Source organism: Aedes albopictus, chromosome 2 (assembly GCF_035046485.1).
Source record: "Aedes albopictus strain Foshan chromosome 2, AalbF5, whole genome shotgun sequence".
In the NCBI taxonomy this organism is placed as follows: Eukaryota; Metazoa; Arthropoda; class Insecta; order Diptera; family Culicidae; genus Aedes; species Aedes albopictus.
Genome location: NC_085137.1, coordinates 25,090,780 through 25,104,288, shown reverse-complemented (window position 1 = coordinate 25,104,288; position 13,509 = coordinate 25,090,780). Strand labels below are relative to the sequence as shown.

Here is a 13,509-nt window from a genome sequence, read left to right as displayed (position 1 = left end):
GATTCCTCCGGAATTCCTGTTAGGATTCCTCCGGAATTCCTGTTAGGATTCCTCCGCAATTCCTGTTAGGATTCCTCCGGAACTCCTGTTAGGATTCCTCCGGAATTCCTGTTAGGATTCCTCCGGAATTCCTGTTAGGATTCCTCCGCAATTCCTGTTAGGATTCCTCCGGAACTCCTGTTAGGATTCCTCCGGAATTCCCGTTAGGATTCCTCCGGAATTCCTGTTAGGATTCCTCCGGAATTCCTGTTAGGATTCCTCCGCAATTCCTGTTAGGATTCCTCCGGAACTCCTGTTAGGATTCCTCCGGAATTCCTGTTAGGATTCCTCTGGAATTCCTGTTAGGATTCCTCCGGAATTCCTGTTAGGATTCCTCCGGAATTCCTGTTAGGATTCCTCCGGAATTCCTGTTAGGATTCCTCCGGAATTCCTGTTAGGATTCCTCCGGAATTCCTGTTAGGATTCCTCCGGAATTCCTGTTAGGATTCCTCCGGAATTCCTGTTAGGATTCCTCCGGAATTCCTGTTAGGATTCCTCCGGAATTCCTGTTAGGATTCCTCCGGAATTCCTGTTAGGATTCCTCCAAAATTTCTGTTAGGATCCCTCCGGAATTCTTGTTAGGATTCCTGCAGAATTCCTGTTAGGATTCCTCCGCAATTCCTGTTAGGATTTATCCAGAGTACCTGCTCGGAGTCCTCCGGAATTCCTCCGGAGCTCCTGTGAGGAATCCTTCCGATCTCTTATTAGATTCCTCCGGAATTCCTGTTAGGATTCCTCCAAAATTCCAGGATTTCTCAGGAAGCACTGCATACTATCACCACCATTTTATCCTGTAAAGGTAATAACAACAAATGTGAACATTATTTTACAAAACATATCAGTATCGGATTTAGAGAGATAATTTCATTAAAATAATAAATAATTATGCATCATCATTACATAAACTAAAATTATTGCAGTATTTGATGCTATAGATGTTATTATTCATCAATACTACTAATATAGGTGAGATGGGGTAAAATATGCCACTTCTTAGACTAAGCTATCATTATCTCATCGTCATTTAATTGTGTAGATAACAAGAAATTTGTTCATTCATGTGCAAAAATAATCTGTATCAATTGAAGTTACAGGCATATATTAATTAAAACAATATATTGTTTATAAATATAGGGTGAAATAGGGCAAAATGGGTCACTTATTGGGCTCAGCACTGCATGAACTTCTGCATCAGTCTATTCTGTAAACATAATACAGTCAGGTTTTTTGTTTACGCGGGGGATACGTACCGCGTAAAAAAAAACTCAGTTCAAAATTCGAAAAACCGCGTAAAAAAAGTCTCACCATTTCTCGACGAATCATGCAAAAATAAGACGAAGATTTTTTTTTGTATGGAGTTTTCGCGTAAAAAAAGACCTGACTGTAGTATTATATTCGTAAATTTATATACAAAAAAAAAACAGCGGCGTGTAGAGTCATACAAGTATACCCATTGAAAATGGCTGATTTAAAATGGGTTAAAATAGATCCCATCTGTCTGCACAGGATGAAACCATCACCATTCGATTTATTGGTCAATTTTCCACGGAATATGTATCAGTTCGATTTCACGTGGAGTTCTGTTGTTGATTATGTGGTATCCCAACTGGTTTGTGGTGCAAATGAATGTACGGGTTGTATGAGAATCAGGATAGTGCATTTCTAGGGTGCCAGATCGAGACTGTTGATTGAGAAGCCCCCCAAATCTAATCGAAACTTTTCTTACAAATTTCCTGGGTTCCTTCCCAGTGCAGTGATCGCACAGTGCTCGCTGCTGGTTCCGTATTCGCCTTTGCTCTGGAAAACAAAACAAAATCTTCATCAGATTCCAGCGGATCTCGCACCCAACAAACGCATCCTCTCGCTCTCACAGTCAGTAGTGGATGATGTGCATTGTGCATACCGCCACCAGTGCCGAAGATGGCGTTGAAAGTAAAGTTTATTTGAATTTATTATTATTGTTATCGCCATACTGCGCCACCAGTTCCATCCCATTCAGATCGTTGTCTTATTTAGAACATTTCCCTGAGGTACGGCGGTGGCGTGGTCGGTAGCATCCAGGGGCCAACGAATTACGTATGGTGGGCCTGATGTATTGTCTCAAGAAATGCGGACGTTGAAAAAATGATGGACACATATTTGGGTAATGTGGGAAGTGCTGGGGACGAGTATTGAGAAGAGAACATATTAAGATTAATCGGAAGCGCAGTTTGCTGGGTGAGAGTGAATTTTTTCGACGCTAATTGACGAAGGAATGTTTGAAATCGGGTTGAGAATGACGATTTGAAGTAGATCCCGTCAATTCAAGTAATAGATTGATTTTTCGATGTTTCCTATCTTTGGTTTTAGTAAACAAATTGCCATAAAAAAATCACGTAAGCAGAAGAAAGAAAGTAGAAGTTGGCCTTTCTGAACCTTTCTGAACCTAACTGAATTATATGACTAAATTCCAGTGATTTGGTCGATAGAAATTATACACAAAGCACATACATACACAAAGTCTCCCTATAAAAATAAATAATTATGATAGTATGAACATGTAGAACACTTTGTAAAGAGCGTATAAACATCGGATCCATATGATCAGTGATCCACTCATCCGTAACCGAATTCCGCAAGTAGGTAATTCAAAATTCACGTGTCGCTCTACAAGCACAGTGACATACAACTTGCTCTAGCGCACAAACCGGCTAATTTTTATTTCGGATTTGATCACCGTCGTCGCGCCGATGCTGCGCCGCGCAGGAAGAGGAGCTTGTGCAAGGCTGCTGCGAAGCGGACGCGCCGCTGTAAGAGACCTTATGTCAGCTGTGAGGTAATATGCTTCACAGTCATCAAAGTTGGCTGCTATGACGGAGGCGGTGGCGCGACGGATTCCGCATCGCGGAGCTCGCTCGTCGTCGTCATGATTGCGCCTTCGATTGATCATCTCGGTGGTGGGGCGGTGCGGTGTGAAGTTGAACAAAATGAGCAATTTGTGGAACAGCTGAGCCACTGACATAGAAATGTAAAGAAATTTCTTTGGTTTTGCCCATTTTAATATCATGGTATTGTAACAGACTAGTGGGAATAAAAATGTTGCTTTGATAATCATAAGGCGATAGACCAATATTTGAGCATACGTACCTTTCCCTCGAAGGCTTTTGTCCACATGACATTATCATCCCTCATCACAGACCATGGTCAAAACATGGGTTCCCAGACAACCAGTAATCGCATAAGATGTTACATAAGATGATAAAGTGGAGGCCATATGCGTGCATGCCTCCACTTAGGCGTATGTTAAATGTACGCATATCGCCTCCACTTTAACATCTTATTCAACATCTTATACGATCACTGATTGACTGGGGTTATACTACTACCCAAACTTTTCTTCAATGAATACAGAATAACCTGCAGATATTTCTGGGAGTTCCAAAAGTCTTCATCACAACTACTTCATGAATGTATGCAGTCGTTGATTTTGTAAGTTCATCGAGAATTTATTCAGAATCCTTCCTAAAAATACTTATAGGAATTCTTCAGAAAATATGAAAGTATCCTTTAGGAATCCGATCGAGAAGTTAAAGAATGCTACGGAATTTCTTTTTTTTTTCAAGGAATATTCTGATCAATCCTGAGCTGAACACTTGCATGTTACTTAAATTCCCTCCGGAATATTTAAAAAAGTTTAAGCACAAATTCCACCAGAGTTTCTCTTGCAATGTTTCTATGAGGTTGAGCTCTAAAACGTTTTTCATGGAAGATCCTTCTCGCCTATCATCCATGGGATATTTCTTCTGCAAATTCGGAATCTGTTTAAAAATGATGACTTGATTTCCATATACAGGGTGCGGCAGGAAAAAATGCGAAAAGTTCAAGGCACTATTACACGCTAAATATGGGATATATAAAAATGGACGGGACTTCACATTAGGGTTTTTAAAAAACTACTTGTTTCAAATTTACCCTAATCCCATCACTTTTATTATGTTCTTGTTTATAATTTTACATTTCACACTTCCTAACACTTATACTGGGCCAGAAGGGCTTTCAACTGACTATTAGACCTATCGATTCAAACGTTCACTTCCAACTGACTGATCGAGCCAGACCAGACCGAGGGCACACCTGTGTCCTCCGATTGAGTTCGATGCTTTCTCGATGTCAGCAAAAGTTCACCGGATGGCAACTGGCCTGGTTGTTCTGGGTTGCGTTGGATGGTCGGTGTTACTGTGCGCCGGTATCGATTTATCGTGTCATCAATATGCTCGGAGTCCAAAGGGTATTCTGGTATGGGGGTTATGCTCAGTGTCTCCAAGGGTGATACTGCTTTGTCAGCATCTAGTCCACGATAGGCGGATACCTGAACATCGTGGGTAGAGCCTAGGGATGTCCATAACTTCCCCCGCCTTAGTTTGAACCGTCTCGGTTCAATATTGTTTGAGAGCTTTCCAACGCATTGTTTGCAGGGATCCGTATTGTCAGCTTCATTTTGAGTTTACGAACTTCTCTCGTAAGAAAAGCGAAAATTACTGCTACGAAGCATGTGATGAGAACTATTCCTACTATGTTGAGCACTTTAGTCCTTTTGTTTGCTGTTTCTAAGTGCTCCAGCTTATGACGATTCCTAATGTGCAGTTGTTCCATATAGTCAATGGATTCTGGTTCTGTCTGTGACTCATCTACGCTAACTGAATGTAGGGGTAAGATGACAGGTCTGGATTCTCCTCTGAATGTTTTGCTGGTAAAGGTTTTTCCGTTGAGGGTGATGGAACAATCTCTAAATGATATGAGAAACGTTCCTGTTAAATTCCTCGGACCATATCCACAACTGTTTTGCATCGAAGTCGGATCAACAGAGTTTTTAACTAACAGTCCGAGATTCTCGATTTCCTTTGTGTCAGGTTTCATTGGGGATCTAATGAAGGTACAGTTACCCGTATTTCCTCTTAGTAACTCATGTAAGCATCCGTCATTTGAAGTGTTATACAAGTTCTGGACGTCGCAGATGATGCTATGCTCGATGTTCATGCATGGATGGGAAATTAGGTAAGACTCATTGTTACCAACAATGGCTTTTGTTGCATTTATCGGTATGATTTTAAACTGTCGTGGAATGGCTTCTATTTGGAGTTGCACAAATTCTCCTTGCCTGAATTTAGGAATTTTTATGAGTAGGATTATGTCTGAGTTATTGTGGAATGCTATGGGTTCCAAAAACTCATAAACTTGGTCATAGCTGTTAATCACAACGCCTTGTGACTCCAACAGATTCGTTGCAAATTCTAGCTCTGATGGTTGTAAGAAAGCCTTTGAAATTAAACCCAACTTGGACAACTGAATGGCCTCGAAAATTGTAGACAGCTGCTGGTTGATCATGTCGATGTTGAAGATGATGTTGTGTAGGTGCAGGAGATGTTCCCATTCGACAGGTCTGTCTAAGCTCAGTCTTGTCTGTTTAATGATGCTATCTATTTCCCTAGACTGTCTATAAGCTTGTTTAGTAATATTGTTAATCCTTTCCTCAAACAATTTATTAATTTGAATTTGTTCATTATTCTCTGTTACTAAAAGGTTATTTGAATTTTTAAGAATTTCAAGTTGGTTTTCTATTTTTAACAAATCTTCATTATCGAGATTCCCTGTAATCATTTTTAAGGTAGACCCAAGAAAATTAAGAGATCGTTTTGTTTTTCTACTTCTAGCGGTTAAATTTTCAAGGATAAAATAAGCCTGACTCTGCTTTTGTTTAAGAATTTTAACTAGTTCTGCTATCTTTGGGTTTTCTTCAATGTTCAAAATAATGGATTCATACTGCTTGAGAACGACGGTAAAGGAAAATAAATTAAATCTATGGAATAGTGTGTGAGATCCTTCTTTTATAAAGACTGAATTAGTCTTGAACGCAACTATACCGGGATTTTCATTAAGTTCAAGGATTTCCAAGTAAGCAGAGTAAATAGGATTGAAAAACATCATAATTGTAAGACAAAAAAGTATCGGGTGTTTGTGTGTCATCTTCGAGCTGAAATGACAGGAGAAGAAGGGAAAGAAGACAAAAAGGTGCAATTAGTTCTACGTCGAAATTAAGTTTTACGTTTACGTTTTAATTTTGTTTTGTGGACTTTTCTCCCATTCTCGTCGATTATGTTTGACTCTAAATTATCTTTGACTTGTATTTCTCTATACCTCTCTTGGTGCTTCAAGTTATTCCTTTTTCTTTCGAAGACCGTTTCATTTGGAAGGAAGTTTTCAGGATCTTCTCTGTTTATGTTCAGTTTTTCTAAGTCTGAACGTTTTTTCTCTAATTGTTTTTGAGACAAAATCCTGTAAAATTCCTCCTTCAGTCTTATTCTTTCATCGAGATCTTCGGGGACAGGGTCCTCGTTTCTGAAGCCAAAAAATAACTCTTTTGGAGTTAACTTTGTTTGAGAGTGTATTGAGTCATTATATATGGAAACTGCAAGATTAATTTTTGCCGTTTCGGACAAATCTTTAGTTGAATCCTTCATACTTAAGATGTTGTGCAATTCTCTAATAGTCCTATGGACGATTTCCACAGTACCATTCGAAGAGGATTGTCCAACACTCGTATAATGGTACTCTACATCGTTTTCCTCAAGGAATTCTTTAACTGTTGTTGAGGTAAATGATGCTTCCTGATCCATGACGAGAAAGGAAGGTTTTCCAACGTTAGCGAAGAAGTGGGTTAGTGCTCTTAGAATGTGTATAGTATTCCGTGTTTTAATTGGGATAGCCATTGTTAGTCTGGAGAACTTATCACAAAGTGTTAGATAATTTCTATTTCTGATTATGAATATATCCATATGAACAATTTGCAACGGCCTGGATGGTGTTGCTGTTAATTGGAATTTTTGTTTATATGGTCGCCTTTCATACTTAGCCTTTTGACAAAGTTTGCAGATGTTGATAAACTTTGAAATTTTGCTCTTCATTCCTGGGAAAAAGTACCTTCTTGAGATGTGTGCCTTTGTCTCAATGATACCTCTGTGGTTCGCGTTGTGTTGCCGTTCGATGATCAGGTCCTGTTCCAGCTCATCTGTTACGTCTTCTAACAATCTTTGTGTCCAGAAAATTTTTAATGATTTTGCTCTTGAAAAGTAAGTTTTATAAATAGTTTGCAGCCTATTAAGGATACTTTCGCTACAATAAAGACCGGTAGCGCATTTCGTCGAAGCGTATTCCTTAAGAATATTGATCAGGGCTGCTGGACCAAAATGTACCTTCTTTATAGTTATTCTGTGGAAGTTTTTAAATGGGGTCAAGGATTCACGACTATCTTCATCTGTCTCTACCAGTACAATTTGATTTCCAAATCCGTTAAGGGGTCTTTCCGTTGACGGGATGAAGTCGTTATCGTCAGTGTCCGCGGAGTGTTGTGTCATGTCATCGCTGGAGGTAGAGTTGGCGTTTACTTCTGTTTTATCCTCAGGGTTAATACGAGACAGTGCATCTGCATTAGCGTTTAGAGTACCTTTCTTATACTTGATTTCAAATTCGAGCTCTTCGAGAGCTAGTTTCCAGTGTAAAAGTCTCCTGTTCAGATCATTTTTCTGCCGGAGCCACACAAGTGGTTTGTGGTCGGTTCGAATTTCGAAAGAGGTTCCGTAAATATATGGTCTAAAATGTTTCGTTGCCCATACAATGGCCAACAATTCTTTTTCCGTGGCAGAATAGTTGCATTCTGCTTGATTCAGCGTTCTAGAGGCATATGCAACAGGATGCTCTTTGCCATCTTCGAATTTCTGAGACAAAACGGCTCCTAAAGCAAAGTCGCTTGCATCAGTTTCAAGAATGAATTTTCCATTGAAGTCGGGGTATTTTAGAATAGGGTCGCTCGTTAGTAACTGTTTGCAATCATTAAAACAACTAATAAATTCTTCGTTGTGGACAATTTTTGTATCTTTTTTCAAGCACCTGGTTAAAGGTTTCGTTAATTTTGCAAAATCTCGAATAAATTTTCTGTAGTATCCAAGAAGTCCTAGGAAGCCTTTGATTTGAGTAGTTGTTTTTGGGATTGGCCAATTAAGGATTTTTTCGATTTTATTTGGATTGGGTTTAATGCCATCTTGGGTTACTATGTGCCCCAAAAATTCACATTGTTTCTGAAGAAATTCACATTTGTCAAATTGAATTTTAAGGTTGGCTTGAGCAAGCCGTTGAAGCACTTTGTTAAGGTTATCGATGTGGTGCTGTAACGAGCTACCAAAAATAATAATGTCGTCTAGGTAAACTAGGCAACAATTTCCAATGAGATTTCCGAGAATGTGGTTCATTACGCGCTGAAAAGTTGCTGGCGCGTTTTTTAATCCAAAGGGCATGCGAATGAATTCGAAGTGCCCTTTCTCTGTACTGAAAGCAGTTTTCGGCCTGTCTTTTGGATGTACCTCAATCTGGTGGAATCCAGATTTAAGATCCAGTGTAGTAAAATAGGTACTACGGCCGAGCCTGTCAAGGATTTCTTCAATTCGCGGGATGGGGAATTTATCATCGACAGTCTTTTCATTTAATTTGCGGTAGTCTATGACGACACGCCATTTCTTTTTTCCGCTTGCATCCAGTTTTTTTGGAACAATCCAGATTGGAGATGTCCAGGGGGAAATAGAATTTTGAATAATACCGTCCTCCAACATTTCGTTGATTTGCTTCTCCACTTCAGCTTTATGGACATGAGGGTATCGGTACGTTTTGGTATGAACTGGAATATCATCTGTAGTTTTTATTCGATGTTGAATTGCAGAAGTGCAAGACAACTTTTCTGAATCATTATGAAAAATTTTGGAATTTTTAGAAAGGATTTTCAGTAATGCAGATTTTTCTTCGTTGTTGAGATGTTTGGTTCTAATCATTGTTTCCAATTCAGAAGGGGGTATGTGAGACGCTTGATAAGAATGATGTGAATTCATATTGTTAACTTCTGCTACTTGAATAGTTTTTGCTGGCTTTGTCCAATGGAAGGTGACAGATTTGCCAAAGTTTCTTATTGGAGCGTTTACAAAACCATTTTCTGCTTGGTACAACCCAGAAGGGATTACAGCGTTGGCAATTTGTATGTCGTTAGGGAGGTAAACGTTGCCATTATTCTGTAAAACGGGTAGTTTGATCATTCGCGTAGAGTTCTCTGTCAGCGTAATCTGCGAAGGGCCTAATTTCCTAATTTGCATCGGGATTGTTTTGTGGGGAAGGATTATTTTGTGGTTGTTCACGTCGATCAGTGCTTCGATGTCGGAGAGGGTTTCGTATCCAAGGATTCCGTCAAAAAAATTGTGGAAATTTAAAAGGTAGAAGGTAACTTTTTGCTTGAGGCCAAAAATTGTCGTGATGAATTTTTGATCGGCCGCATGCCGTCCTGAGCTATTAGAAATTTTGAGGGTTTTGCATTTTAGCTGTTTTGATTTTGGAATCAGGCTGGGCGAAATGAAATTTTTGTTTGATCCACTATCCACAAGTATTTTTGCGTCCTTACCACAAATGTTCATTATTACGTAGGGAAGTCCGTTGATTGCATTTAAGTCAACGATCTCGGATCGAGGCCTATCTGAAAATTTACACTTTGTTCACTGACTTCGTCTTCACTATCGTCTTCGCTATGTGTGTCATGTGTATCGTCGTCGTTTTTCTGTTCAGCGTCATGATTGTAAACTCTGGAACGTAACGACGGGTCTACTTCCATGGGTGTCATTTTCTGTCTGTCGGATAGCGGTTTGTGTCGTGTAGATGGGGTGTCTGATTGCTTGCTAAATGGTTTATTGGAAGATTTGAAATTTTTGCTACCATGGGGCTGTTGGTCGAATGCAGCTTGTGTGTGGGACTTCGTCTTCTCAGCGTTTTGGAACCGACACAGGAATGCGTATGCATTCTCCAAATCACTGGGTTGTGCTGTTTGAGCATACCCAAAGTAGGGTTTACTAAGGCCGTTAATAAATGCTGCTAAACATTCTTGTTCAAGGAAATGATTAATAGCGTCCCAATGGTTTGCATAAGTTGGATTCTGCTTTGCCAAAGACTTCATATTAACCATTATTTCCTTTGTTTTCTTATAGTAAATATGTAATGATTCGGTCATTTTAAGTGACCATAATTGTGTCTGGTATGTAGCAATATTATTGCGATCACCGTAGACACTTTGTAGGATTTCCGCTACTTCGTCGAAGGTAGTGGGGTTTCCGTTTACACATATCATATCGCGGGCTTTGCCCTCGATCTTGTTTATCACCGCCTGTTCGTACACGGCAAATAAGTCCGGTGCGACGTGTGGTCGGCATAAATTCAAAGCTCGTCTTGCTGTATCAAGCCAATGACTGAGCTGTCTTTTATTCCCGTCGAATGATGGGATCATTCTTATGGGGTCTGGAATTCGGAAGAAGTCCGTGCGACGGTCCTCCACGACGGGGGCTTGCCGCTGTTGTTGCAACTGTTGCTGTTGCTGCTGTAAATTATTGTTTTCGACTTGAAGAGCACCAAGTCTGTGCTCCAAGTTTTGTATTTGGTCAAATATTGCCTGTAAATTAACTTGTTCCATGTTTCTTTCGTGGTACCTGAGAGGCTTAACTTTAGGAACGGGATTAAATCTACGCATACAAAATGATAGAGAGGTTGGGAAAAGAAAAGTTGTTTACTCACGGTTCGACACTCTTAAAGGGTTGAAACCCACCGATGCAGTTTTCGTGTCGGGCGGCGCAAATCACCTACGGGTTGAGGGATGGTTTCCAAGAGCCTGGTTCCTGATGATCACTGGAGATAGTCACTAGTTTCTTGCTTCGCCACGGGTTGGGCTAAGCGTCTACTTAATGCTGAATCCTGCGCAAGTCAGTCACACTTTTAGTCCTTGGTTACCGGCACGTCCGATGTCGTCAATTCGACACTAATTTTCGGTTTTCGCACTACTGTCCAATTACCACGGATCGGGTTTTGTCACTAGATTGTCTTCCAAAAACTAGCACTGCACGTAGAGTGTTCCGTACGACTGCGCCAAAAATGGACGGGACTTCACATTAGGGTTTTTAAAAAACTACTTGTTTCAAATTTACCCTAATCCCATCACTTTTATTATGTTCTTGTTTATAATTTTACATTTCACACTTCCTAACACTTATACTGGGCCAGAAGGGCTTTCAACTGACTATTAGACCTATCGATTCAAACGTTCACTTCCAACTGACTGATCGAGCCAGACCAGACCGAGGGCACACCTGTGTCCTCCGATTGAGTTCGATGCTTTCTCGATGTCAGCAAAAGTTCACCGGATGGCAACTGGCCTGGTTGTTCTGGGTTGCGTTGGATGGTCGGTGTTACTGTGCGCCGGTATCGATTTATCGTGTCATCAATATGCTCGGAGTCCAAAGGGTATTCTGGTATGGGGGTTATGCTCAGTGTCTCCAAGGGTGATACTGCTTTGTCAGCATCTAGTCCACGATAGGCGGATACCTGAACATCGTGGGAAGAGCCTAGGGATGTCCATAACTATATATGACTATTTTTTCATGACAGTGTATCAGTCAATTTCTATATTCCAGCACTGAAAAATAAAAATGAACATATTTGATGTTTAACATGTGATAATTTAAGCCTAATAAGCGGGTATCAATAAACTGCGCGCCCAATGGTCATTAAACAAAATGACTATAACAGGAACAAAATTAGCTTAAATTAGATGAACAACCAGACCACACTGATCCAGAGCCATGTAGTTTCACATACTAGATTAAATAAGTACATATATTTGATGATACTGTAGAGAAAATTAAACATTTTGTTTTATCAGATACGAAATTTAGCGACCTGTGTACTTTTCTGCGGTTTGAAAATTCGGATTGTCTTCAGCTTCAGGCGCCGCCCTGTAAAGGTTAGTGACCAAAATGGGAAAATTTTTAATTAACTTTTCAGAAAACTAGCCTATTAGAGATCATGGAACGTTGAAACATAGATTGGATAACGTCAAATGGACGAAAACGAGGTTTGAAGTTGAAAAACACTTTCGCATTTTTTCCTGCCGCATACTGTATTATTATGTATTTTTTTCAAAGAATTTCTTCATAGGAAGCTTCTTAGGCACTTTTCTCGGATTTTTTTTTCTTTCAGAAGTTTTTTCAGATGATTATGCATCTTATTGATCCTTGCGTTGCATCTAGAATTTTCTCCATTTCAGGAACATTGTTTTACTCAAAAAAAAAAACTCATGAAAAAATGGTTTCAAAAGCTTTCACAAAATTCTTTCATATTATCGAAGAGACTAAAGAAGGAATCTCAGGCAAATCTCCTTAAAAATCCTCGAATAATCTTGGAGGAATTTCATAGAAAACTCCCGGATGAATACTCGAAAGATGCCCTGAGTTATTTACTTCTGTAAATATTCTTGAATGAGCATCTTAAAGAATAGTCGTAGGAATAAACTTCCAGAAACATGCCTTCAAGATCATACTCAATAATTCCCAGAGGAATTTTCGGAATTTCTGGAAGACTTTAAAAGAATTTCAAAAGGGATTTTTAAAGTTTTCAGGATGATTTAACGAAAAAAAAAATTTGGATGAATTTCCAACGGTACTTTCGGAAGGATTCCTGAAAATAAAAACCGTGAGAATTTCCATGGAAACTTCTGAAAAATTATGCGGAGGAACTTCCTGAATAATCATCGGAACAATCAGAAGCTTTTGAACAACTTCCGGGAGAATTCTCACTTGAACTTTTTGACGAATCCCCAGTGAAATTCTAACAGGAATATCCACGCCGACAAAAATGTCTACTCAGTGACTGAACTGTTTTTACTCACCAATAGAAAGATCCGTTGTTTTCTTACTCAGTTTCAGTTAAAATTGGGAACAACTCATTGGCAATGGGTTGTCCCACTTTTAACCGAAACTGAGTAAGAAAACAAAGGATTTTTCGATTTCTGAGTAAGATCAACTCAGACACTGAGTAGAAATTTTTCTCGGTGCAGTGTTACTTCAAGAGGAACACCCAAAGATACTCCCGGAGGAATCCCCAGTTGAATTTCCTAAAGGAAATCCTAGTGAAATGTCAAGAGGAGTTCCCGGGCGAATACCTGAAGGTATTCGCAAACGAACTCCTGCCGAAATTCCAGGTAAAATTCCATGAAGATTACCCAATGAAACTACTAGAAACATTCCCATTGAAACTTATATAATTTCCATTGGAGTTCCTAGAGGGATTTCTGATGAAACTTATAAAGCAACGGAAGTAAACTTTGAGGGAGTAAACTCCTGGAGGAATTTCCGGCGGTACTCGTGGGGAAATACCTGAAGCAATTTTCTTTTTTAGTTTGACCTCTGAGCACCCATGGTGGTACAGAGGGCTGCATTGAAAGATCTCCATCTTTGGCGATTGCCCGTCATAGCCATGACCTGAAGCCAGGTCAAACTATTAGATGAAGCAACTTCTGGAGAAGTTTTCCGAGGAATTGCCGGAGGGGTTCCCAGAGCAATTGTCGGAGAAACTCTTGAAGGA

At 39.7% G+C, this 13,509-nt stretch overlaps 1 protein-coding gene across 1 annotated transcript; it reads right to left on the bottom strand.

Annotated features, from left to right (window-relative positions):
• Positions 1-3,903: 3,903 nt before the first annotated feature.
• LOC134287468 (uncharacterized) lies at positions 3,904-11,480 on the bottom strand. The gene is made up of 2 exons (XM_062849325.1): positions 10,669-11,480; positions 3,904-6,049 (listed from the first exon to the last, which is right to left on the bottom strand). Exon 2 carries the CDS (start codon positions 6,040-6,042, stop codon positions 4,435-4,437), a length of 1,608 nt encoding a protein of 535 aa, XP_062705309.1. The 5' UTR covers positions 6,043-6,049; positions 10,669-11,480; the 3' UTR covers positions 3,904-4,434.
• Between the last annotated feature and the right edge of the window lie 2,029 nt (positions 11,481-13,509).